Here is a 24230-nt window from a genome sequence, read left to right on the forward strand (position 1 = left end):
GGTTGCTTCATCTCGAGCCACGCAAATCCCTTCGAGCACGGCCGAGATGATGGAAACGGAGCAGGGTAGTTGGGTTAGCAGTATTCAGCTGTTTGTTTCCTTGTACTGAAATGCTGTCAAGCATCTAGCTTAGTTTTTGTGCTTGTATACTTGTATTGATCGATTCAACCAGTCCCTAACATGTGCGTAAACCAGGGTTTTGGTTACCGCTCGAAATTTCGAGATTTACGATGGTTATTGCATATTTCAGTCCCCCTGGGTAAATGGGCATTTCCAGCAAAATAAATTGAATTTTTGAATTTTTTGAATTCAAACGTTCATGTATAGTAAAGTGTGGCAGCACCTCACAGCATGCGCGTAGACAACGTTTCACTGAGCTAGTAGCTCTTTATGATAAATATAAAATGAAGTGCTATCTATATCTATTTTGAAAGAATTTGAATTCAAAATTTAATTATAAATTTTGTTAGAAATTTGTTCAAAATTTTCTTGAAATTTCATGGTAACCACGTTTACCGGCCCCCCCGGTAAAAATGCCCCATTCAGTAACCAAAACCTTGGTGTAAACGCATGGGAACACTTTCCGAGGTACAATACAAGGCAACCTGGTCCTTTTGTAAGTGTATATTATTATTTATTTGGAGAAAATTGTACAGTACATGTATAGGCAGTCGGTTCAACTTTTTTTTGAGGCAGTCAGTTCAACTGACCTGGTCGAATTGTCTCTTTTTTTTTAGACAAATGGGTTTCAATTGTCTGTCTCTAAATCTATGGCATCCTCCTGGGCCCTGGTTCCGTTTTTGGCATGGCAACATCCAGGCAACCCGGCCCGGCCCAGCCCAAAGTAGCCACCATTATCCTCGTCAACCGGTCCAATTTCCATCCCCATCCCAGCTCTCCACGACGGCCGACGACAATATGGATGTCGCCGTCGCCGCCGCCGCCGTGGTTCCCGCCCGGACCCCAGCCCTCCGTCTCCCCGCATCCACCACCGCCTCCCGCCCCTCCTCCGCGAGGCCCCTCACCCCGACCGCCGGCCGTCCAGCTCGGGTCCTCTCGCTCGCCCGCCGCGCGCCCATCGCCGCTGCCTCCCTCGGTAACTCTCTCACCGACCCTTGTCTTCTTCCCCTTCCGTTCCTTAAAACGCTGCCCGCCTTCCGTTAACTCACCTGCCCGTCCCGTGCCATTGGAGAGCAAACCGTTTCCAACCCCGCCCCAGCTACACTGTTGAGCTGCTGTGTCCAGCTCTGAAATCCATTCCCTGTCAGTTCCAAATTACAAGTGTTATAACTATCACTATGCTCGGCTCCGAGGTCTCGCAAGCGCCGACATTAGGTAGTAGTTACTTCACCCGACCTGTATGCGGCAAGCAATTTCTGGCCTCTGGTCATGGTGGAATGGGTTATCAAGGGACAATGAACATATTTCAGTACCTGGTGAAGTAAATTAAGTTATCTAGCTACTATGTGCTGAAGGTTACATATATCACCGATGGAGGGTCCAGTGTCGTCCTCTTTATCTCCAAATGCCTGAGTTCTTTCCACAGTCGTCCTCTTTATCTCCAGATGTCGAGTTCTTTCCACAGCGATGTGTGCAATTAAGTTACCTCTTACATCTCTTCTTTGTTGCTGCTAGGGGTATCCCAAGATACAGGGGTCGCGATGCCCGGTGCCAACATTGTTACCCAGAACGATTTACTCATCGTCGGCCCAGGTGTGCTTGGGCGACTGGTAGCCAAGAAGTGGCTAAAGGTATGAATACCCGTGGCTAAAGAACCTCTTTCTGACATCAACCTGTTTAACATAATCATGTCTCGGCTAATCAAGCACTCAACCTCATCTTCTGTAGGAACATCCAGGATGCAAAGTTTATGGCCAGACCGCAAGCACAGACCATCACAGCGAGCTAACCGATATTGGCATCATTCCCTCCTTGAAGGGATCCACTATCTCTCAAAAGGCTCCATATGTTATCTTCTGCGCTCCTCCATCTCGTTCTGATGATTACCCCGGTGATTTGAGGTAAGCAAGTGTGATTGTAGTTATGGCTCCATGCAGTAGATTTGGTACCAATCTCCAGTTTGTGGTCATTGCCTGACGTCTGCGCTGTTTGGGTTGAGATCTCACATCCGCGTGAAACTGAATTCTTTGAAGTATGGAAGTTTAATTGCTGATATGAACCTTAGGGCACATGAACGATGAACCATATAGTGAACATTGGTTAAGATGAACACATTGACATAATGACCTTCATGTTGATGTATGTATGTATGGTCCACGATGGTGGCGTTAAAATTGAATCAAGCTGGTAGACAATCCGAGACAATGGCTGGTCAGATATTATGGAGATGGTCACTGTAGCAGTGTAATTTAATCTGTAGTAATGGATGTGTCAGATTTAATACTGGCAATGTCAGTATCATAGTGCTGTACGGAGTAGCAGAGGGAAATGTGTGGTGTAACATGGTTGAGCCAGGACTTTCTGGTCTTTTGGTTATTTGTAAATAAATTAAGTGATTTTATCTTGATTCTAATACATCTACATATGTACATATTGCTATGGGACTTCATACTGCCAAATTTTTTATTTTAGTTAACTATTGCATTTTGGATGTGCACTCTGATTGGAACAACTAACTCCACCAGGCCCTTAAGATTTTATGATTTATACCAGAAACTGTTCTTCTATGCAATAAGGATCTGTTATTACGAGTAATATATGCAGATGGGTGCCACCAACCTCTTTCTGATGTCAACACACCCCTGTGCATCATCACTTTGGTTAGTAGGATTTTTTTCCATTGTTAATGAATTACACTAGCTTTGTAGGGAAAATGCAAAGTTCTGCATCTCAATGAACTGGTAGAAAGTAACTAGACTAGTTTCGCTGTGATACTTTGCAGTGTGCATCTATCTTATGCTAAACAGATTGCATATCATGGGCATGTGATGTATCCTCATTTCAGAAAATGCATGCAGAGTGGCTGCCTCAAATTGGAGTGGAGAAGGTTCTTTCCTGTTTACGTCAAGTACTGCTCTTTATGACTGTAGCGACAACAGATTGTGCAATGAGGTATTACTGCTAGACTGCATATTCTGCATAGATCATAGGTGTCTACCAGTTGTTGCTCTTTTGGGTGATAAAAGCTCCGCTAAATGAAAAGAGAAATTTACACGTCTAATATAGTATGCAACTTCAGATTTGTTATAGTTTGGGAGTACAAGCATTTCTTAGTTTATTTTTGCAGATGAAGAATTTCTTACCTAGAAACACACAACTAGCTCCTAATATTTTCTTAATTTTATTTTAATTATTTTCACCATGTTTTTTCTCTTCATTGTGCAGGATTGTCCATCTATTCCAGTTGGCAGGGGTCCTCGTACTGATGTTCTTCTTAGAGCAGAAAATGTTGTTCTGGAGGCAGAAGGCTGTGTTCTCAGGCTAGCAGGACTATATATATCCTCCACCTATAAATATTGGTTATTTAAAATTGCAAGCATGAACACAGAGCTTTTATACTCCCTCCATACCAAAATATAAGATGTTTTTGCAGAGGTAGTACAATATAAGATGAATATAACTCATACAGTATTTCCTTGACTTAAACACACAAAATAGATAGAGGTGCTCACTATTTCTGGTTGAGGAAGGGAACACTGGACTCGCGACCAGACCATATTATCAATCAGATCCATTATGAGGTTAAATCATAGAAATTTACCCCAGATTCATCCTTTTATATTCTTTTTCAATCTTATCATAGCAAACGATCCTACTTTATTGATTTATCAAGCAAAGTACGTCAGATCAAACAAACAGAAACAACTTTATTGATTTATTAAGCAAAATATGTCACATCAATCAGCATCATGTGAGTTGTAATGTTATCTTATATATTCTCAGGATGCGGCGTCTCTTGCAATTGCCATAATGAAAAAGAGACCTCGGGGTCGTATATTTTTGGGCTGTGACAATAAGCCTCTTTCCAGGTTAGTGCTAAGCTGCTTGTTTTACATCAACTGGTATTCATCTAGCTCGATTCTGTCGGTGTGTCATGGCTCTACTGGTAGCTGAATGGGCAACTCATTCTTTCAATTAAAATGCATAAATTTGAACTTTGCAGGCAGGAAATAATGGACGCTGTTAACAAAAGTGGGAAGTTCGACACGGAATTCCAAGGTTTCACTGGTTAGTTTCGTTCCCGCTCCAGCGTGTGAAGTGTTTCGGTGCGCATATGTCACCATTTCTTGTAGTAATAATCTTGAATCCACCTTCTCTACAGGTACCAACGGTCCGTCGGGGAAAAGGATGGAGAATTCCAAAACCCGGGCCGATATCGGGTGGGAGCCCCAATACCCAAGCTTCACAGAGTTCCTCGGCGTCGACAGTTAATACCCGGTCGCACATGTTGAACAAATTCTTGTTACGCTGAGTGAATAGCAGCATCAAGGTGATCGTAGGGATGTGTCGTCGTACCACCGGGTTTTGTTGCCCCAGCACAGCAGTTTTAGAAACTTTGCAAACACTGCATAATAGTGTTGTAGCGGTGTATATTTGTTCTGCTAGGTGGTCATCCTCTGTTGGATTTCTGATACACTTGTCGCGTTCGTCTGTCTGCCCGTTTCCTTTCGGTCCGATGCTTGTATTTTTTCCCACGTTTCCAAGCACGTTTGTTCTGAACGTTTTTACCGATTTTGGTTTCCTGGTACAGCATGGCCTGAACTTTGGTTTGAGGTGCTTTTATAGGTCTTCATTGAAATCATTTGGTTGATACCAGTTGCTTTCCGTCAAACTGGTGGCACCACTCTGAACTGAAGTTTTGTCCGAAGCCACGTCTGAAGTGGAATTCCAATGCCTCCAGACAGTGACACCCCACCAACAACACAATAAAAAAAACTTGAAAAAATAGGAAATTATTTATACATGAGCACTTGCGAAATTGCCACAGGAATGATAATATGGTGGCAACCTTCCTTTTTTCTTTCCAACACCTGCAAGTTGCAGCATGGAGTGTAGTGAAACTCTGTTTTTTTTCCTTCTACATCTAGCACCTGACATGTGGGCCCCAGGGATGAAAGTGTTTACGCATGAACCTCTGCAAATCGCAACAGGAATGTAGTGGCAATCTTCCTCCTTTATTTTTCAACTCTCGCAAGTTGCAACTGGAGTGTAGCGAAACTTATAGTTGTTTTTTTTTTGCTGTTAGCCATCATCTGACGTGTGGGCCCCGGTGGCCATACGCCTGCCGACTGCCGTCCTGGGTGTTGGGCCGGCCTAGCCGCCCGCCCAGCTAGATAGCCGTGTGTTGCTCAAAAAAAAAAAGCTAGATAGCCGTGTTGGACCCGTGCGCCTGGGTGTCAGTGCTGCTGCCTAGTACTAGTAAACAAGTGATCTGCCTCCACCCCTCTCTCCCCTTTCTCCACAGTCGAAGCAACAGAGCAGAAACACACATCTCAATAAGATTCAGAGAGAGCATCTCTATCTGCCACTCTCCGTGGCAGAGGGGTTCGTCGCCATGGGGTCGGGATCTTGCTGCTGCATCGGCTGCGGCGGCAAGGACGACGACGGCGGCGGCGACGGGGGCGGCGTGGGGCTGGACCCCAAGGGGTTCCTGCTGGCCATGCTGATCGCCCTGGTGCTGGTCATGCTCTGCCACATGCCCAAGCCCCGCCGCAACAACTACGTCGTCTACCGCTGCTAGCCAGCCAGATGAGTCTCTCCGGCCGTTCATGGGGTGGTCGCGCGGATTGTCGAGGTTTCACCGTCGATCGCCGTGGATCGATGATGCCCAAGTAAACAAAAAGGTCCCGTTTCCTCTCCCTCTCACCCTGCTCTGCTCTGGTTCCATCATTGCTCAATCCTTTGTAATAAATAGGAACGTAATTAGCTGAGATTTACTGCTGCTGCTCTGAAGTTTGGCCGCTGCTGGTCCATGATACGTATAAATGCAGAAAGATCCTAGATCCATGCTTGTTCCCCTGCCTTTTTCTTTCTTGTGCACAAGAAAGAGAACCTTGTTCTGAGTTCTTCGTGGTTGCACCTTCTTTCTGTCTCTCCGGAATCCATGGTGTAGTTTGATTCAGTCTACAACTTCTTATTATTTTGATCTGATCTGATGACACACCCAACCTAGGAATGGACGAATGAATCAACCAAGCAAGAAAAAGAAGAAGAAGAAGAAGAAGAAGATGTTAATTAAAATGGGCCAAAGCGCACTTACCCCCCTATTTTATAGTGCTCCTGACCAGAGAAATGGATGCTGATGTTTTTGTTGTACGCCGATATGGCCTGGGAATTTGTTTTGTTCGGCACATGAATTATTGGTTTCGCGATGGAACCAAACTGCACACACATTCCCCGCCGCTTTCACACGCCTGCCTCAAGAAAAAAAGAGAGAGAATGGAGGCTGTGAAACGGCGACGCCGACGTGTGTTACTCTGTCCACACACGGGCACACCACACTACCATATGGCCTTTGGCGATTTATATTTCTATTATAAATAAAAATGCAACTTATCGATTCAGCCGCCATTTCTGACATGTTAGGTAATTGTTGCATATGCACCGTCCTTTTTCTAAAGATTTTTTCTAAGTGGCACGCACAATGCATACGTCAGATCGACGGAAAACACCTCGCTGTCGAGGGGAACGTCTTTCGCTGAAAGAACATTCCATCTCGATAATAAGACTGCAGCAGGCAGCCATCAGCGCGCGGAGACAGACATTTCACATTTGTGGCATATATATTTTCCTTGTCTTCTCTGTTGATGCATACACACCAATCAATCACGTACTTCGTCACAAGTCGCTGTTCCTTCCGCGGACGCATGCATTTCCGGCTTGCACACGAGCAAATCAAGCTGGATGACACACAGGGCCGACGATTCATGGCGCCTCGCCGTGCACCTTCAGCTGTCGGGTGTAGACAGGCGCCGTGCCGACCTGCCGACGTGCGGGACAACGCGGAGAGATCGAGCGCGTGCTCGGCAGTGCAGCTGTGCAGGCAGGGCAGCGGAGGAAACCGGCCGCCGCTTTTGCTCCTCCGGGAACCGGGAAAGATCTCGTCGTCGACCGCCGGCCCACGAGGAGGAGCCTCGGGATTCGGTTCGCCGGGGCCGATCCGGTGAAAACAAAAAGAATTTTGGACGCATCTAGGATCCAGTAGATATAGAAAAACTGAAAAGAGCAAAATAAACCGCCTACATGGCATGCACAAATCCGCAGTAAAATTGGAGAAAAAAAACTGAACAGCATAAGTTTAAGCCAACTCCACCGCGCGACCTTAAACGGACGTCCGCTTTGTTCGGATTTTATCTGTTTGGGGTGTCCATGGGTAGCAAAGCGAACATCCGCTTTATTCGGATTTTGTCTGTTTGGGGTGCCCGTGGGTAGCAAAACGGACATCCATGTTCGTGTGGGGTTGGACGCGCCCAACGCGGCTGACTACCCCAAATCGTCCGCCTGCTCGCTCGTCCCCGCCTTGTCGCGCCCGCCCGCCGACGCGCGCCGCCGCCTCGCCACGCCGCATGTGCGCCGCGCTCGCTCCCCGCCTGCTTGCCTGCCGCCCCGCACCCTCGCAGCAGCGCGCGCCCCCGCGGCCGTCTGGCCGCGCTCGCGCCCAGCCCCTGCCCTCGTCTGGCCGCGCGCGCCCCGCCCTGCCGCCCGCGAGCGCCCCCGCCCTCGCCTGGCCGCGCTCGCGTCGGCAGCCCCGCGCCCTAGCCGCCCCCCTGCCGTGCGCGCGCCCTCGCCTGTTCGCGCCCGCGCCGGCAGCCCCGCGCCCTACCCGCCCCCCTGCCGTGCCCCGCACCCCTGCCCCTCGCCTGGCCGCGTCCGCGCCGGCAGCCCCGCACCCTAGCCGCCCCCCTGCCGCGCCCGCGCCGGCGCCTTGCCGCCCCGCGCCTCGCAGCCCCGCGCGCCGCGCGAGCGCCCCGCCGCCCAGCGCACGCGCCCGCGCCCCGCCGCCCCGCGCCCTGCCGCCCCCGTACCGCCAGCGCCTCACCTCGCCCCGACCCTGCCTGCCTCGCGCCGCGCGTGCCCACCGCGCCGCCGCTCGGCCCGCGCTCGGCTCGCCCCGCCTCGCTCGCGCTCGCCTTGCCGCCGCTCGACTCGCCCTGCGCGCGCCTCACCTTGCCCCGCCCCCGCCGCGCCTCGCCCCGCTCGCACACGCCTCGCCGCCGGCCGCGCCTCGCCACGCTCGCCCACAACGGGAGCTGTCGGTGCTTGTCCACAGGCGGAGAGAGAAATGGAGGAGAGAGAGAGGTGGAGATGACACATGGGGCCGGGGGACATGCAGCGGACGAGGACGCCACAGAGACGTCAGTTTCGTGTCCGCTTTTACCCCAAAGCCAGCTCAAGTTTGGGTCGCGAATGGGGTCGAACGGACAGAAAACGGACAGAAAAATAAGATGGGGTCGCGCGATGGGTCGTCTCGTTTGTCCGTTTTACCCAAACGGACGGGGTCGGACAGGATGGGGTCGCACGGTGGAGTTGGCCTTAGAATTTTCGTAAGTCAGGTAACACCTGTCACTAACGGGAACCTTGGGGGTAAAAAATGGAATTCACTCTAAAAATAGTGTACATAGAATTGTTTCAAGTTTAAAAACATAGTGCACACAGAAGTTGTATGGTTTAAACTTTCACTAGGTTCATAGGGGGAAATCAACATCATCAATACCGTTTCTGGAATTATTTGTGTTACATTTTTTCTTTTTGCTATATATTTTCAAGTATTCACGATCCAAAATGCTTTGCAAAGAAGAGTGAAAGCCGCGAGACTCTTGAAGATCTGAAAACACGACAAAAAATTAATATATTTTTGGAAAAGAGCGAGCATTCATGATAAAAATGCATTCCCCCAAAAGACTGAAAACCAAGAAACTCTCGACAATTCGATGTGCCGCATCACTGTACAGCTCCAACCAACAAACCAACGCAGCCTGCAATGACAAAAATAAAATGGAGAAATGCAGACCAAACTAGCTCACCATTCACAAAACATAACCATGACGAGTTCACATAACATAACACGAGCAAAACTTGTCTGGATTGGACAACGACTGCATGTTGTACGCACGTACTGAACATCTTATTCTCATTACTCATCGTGACTCTGAGTCCATGTACACCTCAGGTTCAGACAGTGTGGTGATGGCTCTGATACAGATCACAGGAAACGACCCATCCATGTAGCAAAGCGGGACCATGCCAGGTCAATGGCTCCCTGATTCTTGAGAGCCTCAGGTGATGTGTTCATGAAGGCATGAGAGCATCCAGGGTATATGTGCACTTCATGTGCTACCCCACAAGACTTGAGCTTCTCCTCCAACGACTTGGCCGCCTGAAACATCACAGTAGCAATGCCATCTGTTTTTGTTTTTTATTATCTGATGAATTAGCAAGCTATTTTCTAGTTTCTAACTCCCTATGAAAACAAACAAGCCTCGATATTGTTCTATTAAATAATACCAATAACTAAGGTCAAAGAAGGTCTTACGGTCACATCAGCAAACCCGACATAAGCGTCGAGCTCCCCAAAATGAGCCTGGATTGGAGCAAGAGCCCTGGAAGGATCAGCAAGCTCCGACGATGGCGTCCCGTAAAAAGCAACAACAGCATCAACCTCCGGTACCAAAACTCCACTCGCGATTGCCAGGGCACCTCCCATGCAATAACCAGTAACACCAACCTAAGAACAATAGAAAAAAAATGTCAACCATAACTTACACGCTGTATTTCACCGGAACATAAACATGACATTATGTGTTAGGGTTGCGTTACCTCCATGAACCTAAATCGACTATTTCATAACAAGATCTTAGATATATCACTAATGGGCATAGCTTGCAAATTTGGCTAACCATCAGAATCGCGCAACAAGGGCTTACAAAATGACTACTTACATAACAGATTTTCATTGATGCATGCAAGGGAGGTAGCACACCAAATCTACCAAAAGATAAATGATCTGCGTGTCACCCACCAAGAATATATAATACAATTCAGATAAGGAAAAACAGATATACGAAATCTTGAAACGTTGGCAAAGGTAAAAGCTACCTTGGGTGATCCATTTTCCTTGAGCCATTTCACGGAGGCTTGAATGTCCTTGATTGCGCCCTGCCAGTCTAGCCCTTCCATCAGATGCCGAGCCTCGGCAGCATCCAGAGCGACCTTCCCACGGTACAAACTGCAAAAGAAAAGTGTAAACGCACAAAGCATTTGGGATTTGACCGAGCGATGATACTCCGAGCGGATCGGATAGCACTTTTTGAAGCATCCGCGTTTGCTAGTAGTCTATCTTGAACAAATGGTCGGGTGCAAAGAAAGAAGCACAAGACAGGATAGATCGCCATACTCTGGAACAAGCGCTCTGTATCCATGGCCGATTTGGGAGATGTGGGTGGCATGGTTCTTGACCTGGTTGTTGACCCCCCACCACTCTTGCAACACTACAACTCCAGGGGCATCCTGTTTGCCGACAACATAGGCATCGAAGGTCTGCAGATGTACAGCATCAGATCTGTTATATATAGCAGTAATCTAAGTTGCAATAAGGCATAGAGCAAAAGCACCAGGACTGTGTGACTGTGTCACTACGAGTGGCACAATGAAGTCATAATACTAGCACAAGCGTATAAATCTGAGCAATGACATCAATTTTATTTCTTTGCAAACAACAAATAAATAAAGCATCCCGTGTTACAGCACACAGCAGGTCACTGGATGGAGTGTATTAAATTCATCGGATACTTCAGCCAGTTCATCTAAACGTACGAACTGATGAAGAGAAACGGGCAATATATTTCAACACTCTCCTCAGCTAACTCATCAAAAAATCCGAACTAATGAATAGAGGCAGGCAAGGGAAGTGGATTTTTCCTAACTAGTTGTGCCCGCAACCCTGTATCCTGGCCCTCTATCTAAGGTCCTGTCCAATCAATCTTCTCCATCACGTTGTCAGCCATGCACTGCATTCTCTCGACCCACATGCATGCTGCGGCTATTCCTACTCCATGTGCATGTCGCCTCTTCAAACAAAATTACAAGATAAACAAATATGCCACTATTACTTTTAAATAAATTGTGCAAATTTAAATTCATTTATGTATTTGAATTTCTCAAGCTCAGCTCTACAAAACAAGTCCAATACCTATATATTTCAAATTAAATTATGGGCCCAAGATAATATTAAATTGTGTGTGGCTCAAAAAAGTTTCATAAACTTTTCATTAAAGTTCAGCCAAGCTATCTATAAATTCTTTGGTTCAAGATACATTTTCCAGCAAAGTTCTTTCATATTTGTAACAAAGTGCCGACCCACTATTCAGAAAATTCTTCAGCCCCTTATTCTGTTTATTTAGCACTTTGCACTAAAAAATTAAAGTTCTTCACTGTTTAAAGCAAAGTTTTAAAAAAATGTGTTTCAAATGTATCCAAGACTATACTTGTTCTAAAGAGCTTAGCGTCATGAGTTCAAATATGTAAAAAGCTTCGAAAACAAATTTTCGGTTTTAAAGATACATACCATCTAAATTGTCAAAAGAAAATGAAAAATGATGGAATTAGGCCATGCATGTGTCAGAACTTGCACAGGAAGAGAGAGAAAAGCCCATGCACATGCAATGGCTCACATCCCCATGGACCAGCAACGACACTGATTCGCATTGCGCGCTCAACTGGTTAGGATTCGCCGGCAATATATTTCTACAGAACTAGTGAACTCTGTAGCTGGAGGAGCCTCATTCGAGGCTCGAGGGAGGGAGGGAGGGAGGGAGAGAGAGGAGTCGCTCACCGTATCGTCTTGCTGGATCCGCACCTTCTGAAGCTCGCCGGCGACGGCCATGGCGGCTCGGGGACGGTAGCGGGTGCAGTGCAAGGAGGCGGGGAGGCGCTCCGCAGCAGTAGCCGCGCTAGCTGTGGTCTGTGGACATGGCCACGCCCAACTTGGCGTCTCCCTTTTCAAGCAAGCTAGGTGACTCGATCGGCACCACTTCGATCCTGGACCACGAACAGAGCACGACCTAGCAGGCTTGTTGTTGGTTGGCCATCAAGAAAAGCAGCTACCAGGTACCAGCGTAACGTTGAAGGGAAAAAGAGAAGATATGGACGTGACAACAGCAGCCTTTCCCAACTAAAAGGGGTTGAAAAGACCTAAATGAATGAATGAATGAATGATCTGCACTACACCAGAGTCAAATTTAACAATTTTGACCTCGGGATGAAATCAAATCATAGAATGAACTGCCCGTGAAACTATTTCACGCGGCTGACCTTTTTGTGTGGCGCCCGACACGCAGGCGCCACACCCTACTGTGCAGCGCCTACTTCTGGGGCGTTGCACCTCTGTCCACCGTGGCAGCCACTGGGCCCGCATCCAGCAGTGCAGCGCCTCAGAGCTAGGCGCCACACATGTAATGTGCAGCGCCTAGCCCTTAGGCGTTGCACTGGCTGTTACTAGTTGGCTGCCCCTCCTCCCCCACTCCCCCACCCCACACACCCCTACCCCCATAGCATCCGACCCGAGATTTGCCCCCTCTTCCCCTCTCTTCTCCTCTCAAATCCTCTCTCAAATCTTGCAAATTTGAAGATTTTGTCCCTGGATTTCAAACTCAAACCCTCCCTCAAGGTAATCTTCTCCAATCCCCTTGTTTTGATCCAAGTAATGTTAACAAATTGCTCATTTGTTGCTTGTTTGGGGAAACCCTAGTTTTGTATGGATCTAGAGATTTGCGTGGAGATGTGAGATGTTTGTTTGCCAATTTCCTATGATTAGGCTTGTTAGTATGTTAGGGTTATTCTTATGGGTGTTCTTATGTTGGTGCTAGGGTTAGGGTTGTTGTTTCATATGTATTTTAGGGTTTGTATTCCGTGTTAATCCTTGGATTATAACTCATGGAAGCAATGTTACGTCGTGTTGTTTGAATGCTTATAGGGATAGGAAGAACATGTGTGTTTGTTCATCATGGGGACAAAGACGCCTTCTTGAAAGGCAATATTGAACCAGACCCAGATGAGTTTGACATGGTGTTTGATAGTAGTCCTAGCTATGCGGAGCTCTTGCAACAAGTGAGGAAAGAGTTGAATTGGATGGACCCTAGTGATATCGTTGAGTTGGAGGGAAGGCATAATGTTGGTTTTGGAATGCACATCCGTTGAAAGACAATGTGTGTCAACTTGGAGTAACGTTGGGTTGCATACAAGGAGACGGTGGCTGAATCATTAGACAAGGCTCTTGAGTTATTTGCAACGAAGAAGGTTGATTCATATTTGCATTTGGGCTTGAACCGGAACCCCTCCCCTTTGGTTGCTAGTAGCCCCTCACCCTTGAAGCGAGATGAAATTGTTGAACCTCTTTTGACCCAATAAGCGAGGCCAACATTGAGCACGTTTCCAAACAACCAAAATGAAGCTTTACAAGAGGAGAATGATGAGTATGCGGATGATGACAATGAAGTTGATCTCCATGACAACAATGTGGGTGATCTCGACAAATATCATTTGCAAAATACAATGGACCATTCCATCCCTTATTCCCGTGGCTATGCATCGGATTCAGATGACGAAGGTCCCGATGAACAAGTTGATGAGGAGGGGTTCACGATGAAGGAGGCCAAAACTTTTGAGAAGGTATTCGGTCGTGATCATCGGACTACATTGTTCAAGGATGTTAGTTTCGCGGATGAAGCCGTGGTAGATGGTGGCCAAGGTATATCTCTTGGGGTTAGGCCAAGATCTCACCGTGATTTGGATGACGACAAGAACAGGATTGCTAAAGGGTCTAAGTTCTATACCTTCTTGGAATTGAAGATGTGGCTCGACAACTACTCGGTTACGAATTATCGTCCACACAAGGTGGTGAACTCGGACGTCAATGTGCGCTACACGGTTGCATGTGCATGTGAAGATGAAATATGTTCGTGGATTGTGCATGCAATACCATGGAAAGGAGGTCCCACTTGGCACGTAGTGAGTTGTGTGCAAACTCACATGTGTCGAGGCAAAAGGGTGGATGGCAAGATTGTGTCCCAAGACCACAGACAACTCACGTCTGAGTTCATCGCTTACAGGCACTCCAACTCAATATCCACACTTCCAACAATGAGCGTCCAACATGTCATTGACCTTGTGAAAGCCATCTTTCATTACAAGGTGAAGTACGTCAACGCATGGAAGGCGAAGCAAGCCGCATTTAAGATGTTGTATGGTACTTGGGAGGAAGCAAACAACCAAATCCCTAGGTTGTTGTTAGCCATGGCGCCACAAACCCGGGCATTGTTCATGTGGTCGAGCCTCATGGGAAAAACAACGATTCATGAAGAAGGGAAGTCCGAGTATTTGGCCGTGCTTTGTGGGCGTTCGAGCAATGCGTGAGGGCTTTCGAACACTGTAGGCCGGTCATCATCATTGATGGCACATTCTTGACTGGACAATACAAGGGCACCTTGTTGGTTGCGATAGCAAGTGATGCCAATAACCGGGTGAAAACCCACAACTTTGGTTGGGCGGCGGCGGTGCCCGGCTCCGTCACCTTCTTGAAGGCGCCGCTTTGGGTCCGCCGGGAGGTGGGACAGCTGCAGCGCGTTCTTGGAGTTCCTGATGACGACGGTTCTCTCTTTAGTGGTGTCGCTTCGCCATGGCGGTCGGCTGGTCCGGCTCTCGTGGTGATTGTGGTGCTCAACTCTTCGTCGTGTCTTCCTGGGGTGCTCCCGTTCAGAGAGGCTGGAGGTGGACGGCTTCGTCTTGCATGGAGTTTCAATAGAGATGTCAAGTCATGCCTGACCGACAGGTGCTACGCTTTGTCATGCCTGGTCGGCAGGTGCTATGCACGACAAATCTTCCAAAGACTTCAAGCTGTGTCGGCTGGTGGTACTTGGCAGCATGGTGCTGAGGTATATCAGTGGCGACCGCGACGTGCTCAGCCGTTTGCGCACAGGGAGGAAGTGCCGTTGGGCGCCGTGGTGGCGTCGACGATAGCTGGACCGAGCAAGGTTGATGCATCAGTACAGTTTTGAAAATGGAGCGGTGGCAGTTGGCGGCGGCGGCCTCTAAGTGCACGCCGGACCGGTTGGACCCATGCTCGGCAGGCGTCCTGGATGGGACCCCAGGTCTTAGATGTTAGGTTTGGCTGCGATGTCTGTTTGGTATTAGGCCCAGGCTATCTGCGCCCCTTCATCAACTGGATAGGTGTAGCGACAGTCTGTTGCTTAGACAGCGGCTTTAGTCTTACTGTTGTATTTCTTTGTAAGGTCTTGTGAGAATAATTAATAAAGTGGCCGTATGCATCACCCAGATGGAGAGACCGGGGGTCATCCTCCTTTTCTAAAAAAATACAGTCACCTCTATGAATGCGCACACACACTTTACTTTTATAAACACCCCCGAAAGACTGAGCCGGCATATCATCTTGAAATTTACAAAGTCACTATAGGCACCTCGTCGTTGACGAAAACGTCTTCTCCCACTAAATGTGCATCGCCTGAAATCCTAAAATAATTCCAGGAATAAATGCGAGCACCAGGACTTGAACCCTGGTGGACTGGGGATACTATAGTCCCTCTAACCATCCAACAACAGATTGGTTCGCAGGACGCTCTGAGCTGAGGCGACTGTTCTCTGCATCTTTTTCTTTTGCATGAGTGTTCTCTGCATCTGGGATCCAGTAGACAGAAAAACTAAAAAGAAAAAAAATACATCGCCTGCATGGCATGCACAAATCATCAGCACTAAAATCGGAGAAAAGGCTGAACCATGTAAAATGTGTCACAAACTTGCCCAAATCTAGTATAAATTGAGATTATTCGCTAAAGTCAGTTAATATCTGTCACAAATGTGAATCTTGGGGGTAAAAAATGGGATTCACTCTAAAAATAGTGTGCATAGATTTTGTTCCAAGTTTTGAAACATAGTGCACATAGAATTCGTCTCGCTTGAAATTTGACCAGGTCTATAGATTTGTGCCAAAAACCATTAATTTTCCGCCTTTTATTTTTGTAAAAAACACTAGTTAACGGCCTTGGCCGTTTAGTGACGAATATAGGTGGGTCCCACTTTTGGCAATGCAGCGTACCGGTTCACCGGCGACGTCGTTAGATAGAGGATTTGTATAGGTTTACAAAACACTCCCTACAATTTTATAAGTACACCCCTTTTTCAAAACTAAAAAAAGCAATCAGCCCCGTCGCCTGCCTCCTCGTTTCTTTTTTTTTTTTGCGAGGAAAACTTCCAATCTATTCATGCTTGCCTCCTCGTCTCTCCTTCCCGAAGGCTACCATCGACTGTGGTGGTGCTGCCCTTGCTGCTTGAGAGCCATGGCCGCCCGTGGAAGATGAGGGTGAGCAAGTTGGAGAAGAGCCAAGGCCTCCCATTGTCTTTGGGGTGTGGCGCCACCACTGAACTGGTGCCGTAACGAAACGCTATGGCTCAGTCAGCTGATCTTTTTGTGAGCGGCAACCCCCTTCATGGCCGTCGGATGTTATTTTCATCAAACGGCTCGAGAACAACCTCTACCTAGTCCAGTAATCCAGTTCTTGCGGAATAGTAGAAAACAACACCGTACGTGTCAAATGTGGATTGGCTGAAACAATACAATACAAGAGGATAAAAGACGACACAAAATTTCACAAAGCATCAATGGCCAGAAAATCCACTAACCCAAAATTAAAAACAAACATGCAGCTAAATTGCAGTTTTTTCTTCAAGAAAAAGACTTAACCGCCAACTTCAAAATTGATTTGTTGCTCACCCTTATAGCAACTCTAACAGACCCCGCAAAACACGCGGAACCGCAAAATTCCGACGAGTATGCGGGCTCGGCCCAATTTTTCGGTCAGAACAGAGCCCGCGTACTTGCCCGGCTCGTAAAAAAATTTGCCGCGGCCCGCAAACCACACGCCACGACCGCTATATCTACGGTTTCGCGGCGCGTTTGCGGGTCGAAACTCTATCCCCCACCGCCACCGAGCCATGCAATCCCCCACCCCCTTCTCCACATTTCTCGCCGCCGACGACCACCTCCCTGCCTCTAGCCGCCATGTGGGGCCGCATGTGGAGCTTCGGACGTGGCTCCTGCAGCAGATCCGACGGTGGAGGCGACCCCGAGTGCGAGCGGCGCGTCCGGTCGGACGGCGCGAGGAAGCGCGGGGCTAGGAAGTGGACCAACCGCGGCCTGTCGCTGCCGGCGAGCTTCCGCGTCCGCGAGACGGAGGAGTACGACCGCCGGCAAGCGTCCTTCTCCTCCGCGGTGAGATCTTCCTACGCCGGGAGCTCCTCTCTTCCGGCGCGGGCCTTCTCCCCGTGAAGAGGGAGTGGTCGAAGGAGCCGGAGGAGCCAGACGACTTCGAGTTCGTCCCCGTCAAGGAGGAGCCCGAGGAGCCCGCTCCTCTTGGCCGCCATGGAGTCATCGGGCCGGAAGACTTCGTCTCCGACGTCGACGTGGTTGCGGCCACCATTTGCCGAGCGGAGCGTGCGTGAGGAGGCGGAGCGCCGACGCCACGCGGAGGAGCTCGAAGACCTCCAGTGGCGACAGGCGGTCGCCGCCAACCTCGCCGCCAAGAAGAAGGACGAGGAGTGGCGCCGCATCCGCGAGGAGCAAGCCGCGAAGTACATCGACCTCTGCAGTTCCGACAAGGAGGATTGAGCTCCTCCAGGGCGTCGTCCATGGCCGCAACCTCGCCCGCCGTCAGATCTCCACCCCTCTAGTACTAGTATTACTGTAGTATGTAGCATGAACTTGTGTTTTGTAGTGTTTGATCATGTAAAATCTATGCAGTATGTGATGAACTACTCGTGTCAATGAGGTGTAATTTCTCCCGCGAAACTGTTTTTTCAAATTATGCAGTTTTAGATACTGTTTTTGTTCGGCTGTGTTAGTTTTCGACCCGCAAACGAGATCTTTGTCAAACTATAAACGCGTTTTGCGGATTAAGATTTTGCAGGGTCTGCTCTTAACTTGCCAACCCGCTCAAGCCTCAAGCCTTGGCTCACCTGGAACCGATTTTCACTGACGAGTCTTGTTTTCACCGTCAACTTGACCCCTCCTTACACGTGGGACCCACCAAGGAATAAAATATCCCTTTCTCTTCAACCCACTCCACACCACACATGACGCATGCGGCAGAGAGGATGCTTGTCGGACATCGAGAACATGTGTCTGACAAAAGTACCTGTTGGCCGCCTGCGGCCGCCTTCTCTCCACCTTCCAGTGCGTGAAGGTGGAGAGAGAAAGTGCGTGAGCATTCCGCCGGTGATCCGCATCCTCTCTCCACCTTCGTGTTTGAGCTCAGCGGCCAGTGCAGGAGGATTCCGACAGTGTCCATGCAGGCATTGAGCTCGTGGCCGATGAGGCGATGGTCATGGCACGTATCCGTGCAGGCGCCCTAAAGTTCGAGCATGAAGATTCTATACAAAGTACTCCCTCAGTAAAGAAATACTTTCTCCCTTCATACTGTAATGCATATAGATTTCTTTGGAAGTCAAATTTTAATTAATTTTATAGAGAAATAACAAATATATACAATATGAAAGTGTATCTAAGGATATGTATTTGGTATTCTAGATGTATATGTTTTTCTCTACAAACCTGACCTACAAAATTTGCCTTTTTGAAAAATGTATAGCACTACATGTAGAATGAACGGAGTATAAACATGATCTTCACTTATCATTTTGGTATTTGGACCCTAATAAGTGCCACACAGGTGACACGAACATATGACAACTTCGAATGTTTTTGATTGCAAATTCAGTGACGCGAGGATGACAACTTTATTTCCGGATGGCAAGTTTCAGTTTTTTTGTTTGTTTTTCCTTTCAAATAGCAACTTTAGTTGTAAAAAAATGTTAGGGCCAGATTGCTTCATGACACGCTGTGGCACTTGTGATTTGGGTATTTGTTTATAGAGGGAGTATTTTTTTTTTGCAACTTTTCTTCTGATTCCGTAGCGTAAATTGCATGCCTCCTAGAGCAGTCGAGGCTTGTGCAACTGGAGAGCTTTATTGGCACAGGGATGCATACAGCGACGGGCGACCGAAAGATATATATATTTTTTTTTGCGGGAGACCGAAAGATATAAAGGGGAGGATGGCCCCAAGAGCTGTCTCCCTGGCCTCTAGTCGTAGCGCCGGGCCGGAGTCCAGTGCGGCGGCGTAGGGCTGAAGTGGATGGACACGACGCGCGAGTCGAGCAGCTCGATGATGGCCGGGAGGGTGACGCAGCGGGGCGCCTTGTACTGGTTGATGGACGCGCCGTTGGAGACGGCGTCGTCCATGAGCTCCTCGAAGGTGCCTGGCCGTACGACCCGGATCTCGAGCGGCCCGATCGACCCGTCCACCGCCCGGCTCCGCCGGTACACCGCGTTCAGGGCCTCCTCCATCTCCAGGCAGCACCCGTCGAGGGTCTCCCTGTCAACCTCCGCCGCACCTCCCGCGGTCAGCAGCTCCCAGTAGACGACGTAGTGGCCCGGGATGCGCTCGGTGCACGCGCGGCTGGTGTACTCCGCCACGGACGCCCCGTGCAGGCGGAGCAGCTCCGCGGCCCGCTCCACGGCGCGCTGCAGCTCGGCCTCGTCGGTCTTGTCCGTCTCGACGGAGAGCAGCACGTTTTGGCGGCGTACGAACTGGAACTGCGGCGCGGCGTTGTGGAAGCCCGACACGCGGAGCACGTCGCCCACGCGGTACCGGTTCAGCCCGGTGTACGTGGTGACCACCACCTCGTACACCCGCCCGGCCTCCACGCGTCCGAGGTCCACGAGCTGCCTCGCGTCCGCCTCGCCGGTGGCCTCCTTGTCCACGGGGAGGAACTCGAAGTAGGCCAGGTTGGGCATGAGGGTGTAGGACACCTCGGACGGGTCGCACAGCGGGCGAAGGTTGATGCCCATGAAGCACTCGGAGGACGCGTACAAGGTGGACACCATCGGCAGGCCGCCGCCGTAGTGTTCTAGGGCCGGGACGTACTGCGCCATGGCGCCGGTGACGACGACGTCGAGGTACCGCGTGTTCGGCCAGATGCGCGTGACGATACCAGCCCAGTCACCCTTGCAGCACTCTTGCCGAACGAGGCGGGCGAGCTCGGGGTCCGGCCGGCGGAGGATGCCCGCAACTGCCTCGCGCACCGACGAGTCGATGATAACGCGCGGAATGAGCGCGCCGGCCTCGATGTCGTCGGCGAGCTGCTCCCAGTTGAGCTGGAGGAAGCGGATGGCGCGCAGGAGGCTGGCGGCGAACACGGCGCCGATGCGGAGCACTTCGTGGCGCCGGCACAGGCCGCACACCATCTGCGCGTACATACTTTGGAACGCGTCCGCGCAGAGCACGGCCGCCCTCGGGCTCGTGTAGTGGTGCTCTAAGGCGGGCCTGAAAATCTCGCTCTTGTAAACGCTGGTCAGGGCCGGCCACGCCGTCAGCCCACCGGGCGTCCTCGTCTCCGGCTTGACGAACATGAAGTAGAGCCCCTTCCCCTTGTCAGCCCCAGGGAAGTGCCTACATGTTTACAAGTTTACATTCATGGAGAAAAAACGTCTAACTCAGTGTGCTTTACAAGTTTACATCCATGGAGAAAAACGTCTAACTCAGTGTGCTGACTTACGAGTTGATGACGGCCGTGAGGAGGCCGACGATAAGCTGGCGTCGCCGGCCCTCATCCTCGATGTTGGGGATCAGCTTGGGCTCGCCGGCGGAGGTGCCGGAGCTGGTGAAGAAGTCGGTGACGGGGCTCGCCGACAGGACGGGCGATGTGTCCCCGTTGGCAATGCGCTGGATATATGGCTTCAGATCGTCGTACGACACCACGGGCACCTTGGCCCGGAAGGTGGCGCGGTCCGTGGGGCCGCCGCGGCTCCTGAGGTACTCCGTGCCGGCGTTCCGGGCGAGGATCTCGGCCAGCACGCGCTCCTGCACGGAGTCCACGTCCTTGGTCAAGCCCTCGAGGAGCTGGAGCTTCTCGGCGTCCTCCGCGCCAACAGCCATGGCCGCCATTGGCTCAATCTGGAACACAGCACGTGGTAGCAAGGAATGCTAGATCTAGCTAAAGAATGCGTTTGTGTAAAGAGTGCTAAGATGCAGAACGTGCGGCTCCACGTTGCAAAATGATTCGATCGCTTGCGGATGAGGAGAGGACCATGAAACGAGCGGCGGTGGGCAATGCCGAGAAGGCGAGAACTGCTCCCCGCGCACCACTCTGGCCAGCGAGCACTTTCGCAGTCTGCATCCACCTTGCACGGTCTCCCGGTCTATACAATCATCTTACAGTTTGCGTCGCTCTCTCTTTCATGTTACAGTCTGCATCACCTTGCACGGTCTCCCGGTCTATACAATCATGTTACAGTCTGCATCCACCTTCCACGGTCTCCCCATCTATACAATCATGTTACAACAACTCTTGCCGACTCTTAAAAAAATAAAAAATGATTCCACCAGAGTAAATTTAGTGAAGTAAACTTTTACTTCTTTATAGGTGGCTGCATCTAGCTGATCTCCTAAACTTAGTGAAGTATTTTTTTTCTACATAGGTTTTGTATCCTAGCAGCATGAAGTTTAAACACTTCACAATATACTACCTCCGTCATCGTCCTGATTTACTAGTCCTCGTCATATTTTGGGTTAAAGTTTGATCATATATGCATGTCCCCAGAAAATGTATTTTTGGATTCGTATTTTGATGCAGTTTTCAATGATATTATTGTTGCTACATATAACTTATATTTTATTAGTTAAAATCATGGTCAAAGTATGACCCAAAATGAGGGGAACTAGTAAACTAGGACAAAGGTGGTATATCATAAAAACATTCAAATTTAAACATGCATAATTAACATGACCGTTAATAAGCATATACTAGTTTCATCATCGCGATTTCAACATGTATAGTTCATAAAAAAGTCATCACTTCAAACAAAAAGTTTGATCCAAAATCACCACAAACATAGCATGGGTATGTTGTGGATCAAGCCAATCAATGACATGCACGAACTCAAACAATAGCATAAAGCAACATCTTCAATTTGATTGTAGTTGTGAGTTTGTGATCTTGACGTCCTCGTGCTTGCTTCGGTCACCTCCTCAATTTCGTCCTCATCGGCCACCTCCCCTTCTTCGACAACCTCCAATGATCCCAAATTGAATCATAATTGAGATCATCTAGCCCCATCGTAGCCGAGGACTCCAAAGACGCCAAGAATTCGGCCGTGTTTATCTCACACACTACGACAACAAAACCAACAAACTCTATCGTCATTTGGCCACCAACAATCATCGTCAAATTCATCGGCCAAAATGTACAATATGCTTTTTTTTTTTACTTTGTTGGCATTTCCTCGAGCACTTGGTGGCCGAGACCTTTCTTGCCGGCTGCGGCGGCCAGACATGCAGGAGTAGTGGTCGTAAGGGTGGTGGTGACGCTGCACGAGGTGCCAGACGTGTATGGTGGCCAAAGTGGCCTTCTTATTCTTATTCTTCTTCGCAGCCTCCTCTGCAATGGCCCTGACGCCGCGACCGTCAATTTCCTAGATCTCTTACCGCCGGTGGAAGCAGCGGGAGGGTGGCTGACCATCGCCAGAGAGGCAATCGCCGGCCTAGTGTCCATTGTCGCGGTTGGAGCCGGTGCTTGTGACAGGTTAAGCTTTTTCATCCCCAACCTATTTTTTAGCATGGGCGATGGTGCACGGGTGGTTTCTGGTGGCGACAAGCCAGAAGGGTTTTGGCTATCCATTCTGGTGACAGGTGCGGTCACCGGTGGTGACGATGGCGCATGGGGGAGGCAGCGGCAGAAAGGACGCAACCGCGAGGGCGGAAGAAAGAGGCGCACATCTTTTACTCGGCCACACAAGCGTCGCCGTCTCTAGGACGTGGGCTAGGCGGGGATAACCTTATTTCATCTTCAAGAAGCCGCCGCTGTCTCATCTTTTTGAACAGGACACAAACCTTAACAAAACTTAAAGAAGCACCTAAATACGAAGTCCTCCCGCATACAAGGGCCGGAATCCACCACGCACCAATGTCCCTAAGGCCACAGGAGACATGCCAGATCAGCGATGCCGTGACGGAAGGCAGAAACCCTAGCCGCCTTTCCTTGGGAGGAGAGATGAAGGGAGGAGAGATGCACCTTCGTGTTCTTTCTTGATCTTGACATGTTATGTTAAAAACTTTCTTCATGAAGTAAGTTGGTCAGGGATAGTCCAGAATCCAATTTGGCTCTAGGGAGCATATGCTCATGTGCGCCCAAAATGTATTTTGCCGCAAGTGTAAAAAAAAATAGATGTGTTCATTGTCACACCAAAATGCTATCTGCAAATTTTAAGGGCAGAAGCTTAAGCACTTTGACTTGTAAGAAAAAACAAGTCGAACGACAATTGTTACCTCTAAATGTTAAACTTAATTTTATTTTTTTTTGCATTGACAAAGCATGGCTATCCCGTTTCGGATGCAAATTATCATCCTTATTACACTAACATGAACATCTATAAAAAATCAGAATTTTTAATTTTTATTTATTACTTTATTTATTTTACTATTCATCCGAGAGCATATATATATATATATATATGCTCCCCAGAGCCAAAACGACACTCCCCAAGATAGTCACACTATACACTGACTATAGCATCCGAGAGATTCTGATTCCAACTCTTATTTATAATGTAGCATCAAGGGGAACATGCCAGCAATGAAAGGTAGAGCTAGCACCTAAAGAATATGTGTATGTATGCTGATGTGCAGGCTCTTCAGGCATCGCCGTCCAAGGGGCTGTGCGGACTGTGCGACCGCACAGGGCCTCCAAATTCCAAGGGCCCCCAGTTCTGGGCCAAGCTTATAGTTTGCTATAAAGCTATTTCCTTTGATTCGATGGTTTTGGGTCTGCCGGCCTGCTCTGACCCGAACCTCTCCTGAAATCACTCTCCATCAGTTATGTCGCTGCTTCGTTTCCAGTCTTCCAAAATCCCAAGTCCCGCTCGAGCGAATCTGCTTGGCTGGGCGGCAGAACTCCCACCATGAATTCGGGCAGAAAGCAGCCCTATCTTCTTGGTCAATAGGGGACAACACCGCCAATCACAGCAGAACGCAACCACTGGCTAAGCGGAAGGCTAAGGCCAGATCGATCGGAAGCTTTAATTTACGCATCAGTGACCAGTCCATGTACATCAGGTGCGGCAAGCCAAAGCAGATTTATGTTAGGTTATTTTCTTTCCAATAATTTAGTGACTAATGAGCATACGATAGATGTGCACTGGTTCTCTGGT

The 24230-nt window shown here is 49.1% G+C and overlaps 3 protein-coding genes across 3 annotated transcripts; 1 reads left to right on the plus strand and 2 right to left on the minus strand.

Moving 5' to 3' along the window:
- The first annotated feature begins 864 nt into the window (after positions 1 to 864).
- Positions 865 to 6044, plus strand: LOC125535179. The gene is made up of 9 exons (XM_048698224.1): positions 865 to 1096; positions 1636 to 1751; positions 1849 to 2021; positions 2979 to 3072; positions 3346 to 3456; positions 3612 to 3701; positions 3904 to 3989; positions 4124 to 4188; positions 4283 to 6044. Exons 1-9 carry the CDS (start codon positions 919 to 921, stop codon positions 4390 to 4392), a joined length of 1023 nt encoding a protein of 340 aa, XP_048554181.1. The 5' UTR covers positions 865 to 918; the 3' UTR covers positions 4393 to 6044.
- A 2924-nt stretch (positions 6045 to 8968) lies between these two features.
- Positions 8969 to 17031, minus strand: LOC125534763 (putative carboxymethylenebutenolidase). Its single transcript, XM_048697878.1, has 10 exons — positions 16910 to 17031; positions 16269 to 16393; positions 15561 to 15648; positions 14805 to 14973; positions 12071 to 12130; positions 11792 to 12028; positions 10355 to 10497; positions 10057 to 10186; positions 9494 to 9685; positions 8969 to 9337 (listed from the first exon to the last, which is right to left on the minus strand). Exons 1-10 carry the CDS (start codon positions 17029 to 17031, stop codon positions 9164 to 9166), a joined length of 1440 nt encoding a protein of 479 aa, XP_048553835.1. The 3' UTR covers positions 8969 to 9163.
- Positions 17032 to 18972: 1941 nt separating this feature from the next.
- On the minus strand, positions 18973 to 21171 carry LOC125540690 (indole-3-acetic acid-amido synthetase GH3.8-like). Its single transcript, XM_048704277.1, has 2 exons — positions 20582 to 21171; positions 18973 to 20475 (listed from the first exon to the last, which is right to left on the minus strand). Exons 1-2 carry the CDS (start codon positions 20968 to 20970, stop codon positions 19107 to 19109), a joined length of 1758 nt encoding a protein of 585 aa, XP_048560234.1. The 5' UTR covers positions 20971 to 21171; the 3' UTR covers positions 18973 to 19106.
- Between the last annotated feature and the right edge of the window lie 3059 nt (positions 21172 to 24230).

Source organism: Triticum urartu, chromosome 2, assembly GCF_003073215.2.
Source record: "Triticum urartu cultivar G1812 chromosome 2, Tu2.1, whole genome shotgun sequence".
In the NCBI taxonomy this organism is placed as follows: domain Eukaryota; kingdom Viridiplantae; phylum Streptophyta; class Magnoliopsida; order Poales; family Poaceae; genus Triticum; species Triticum urartu.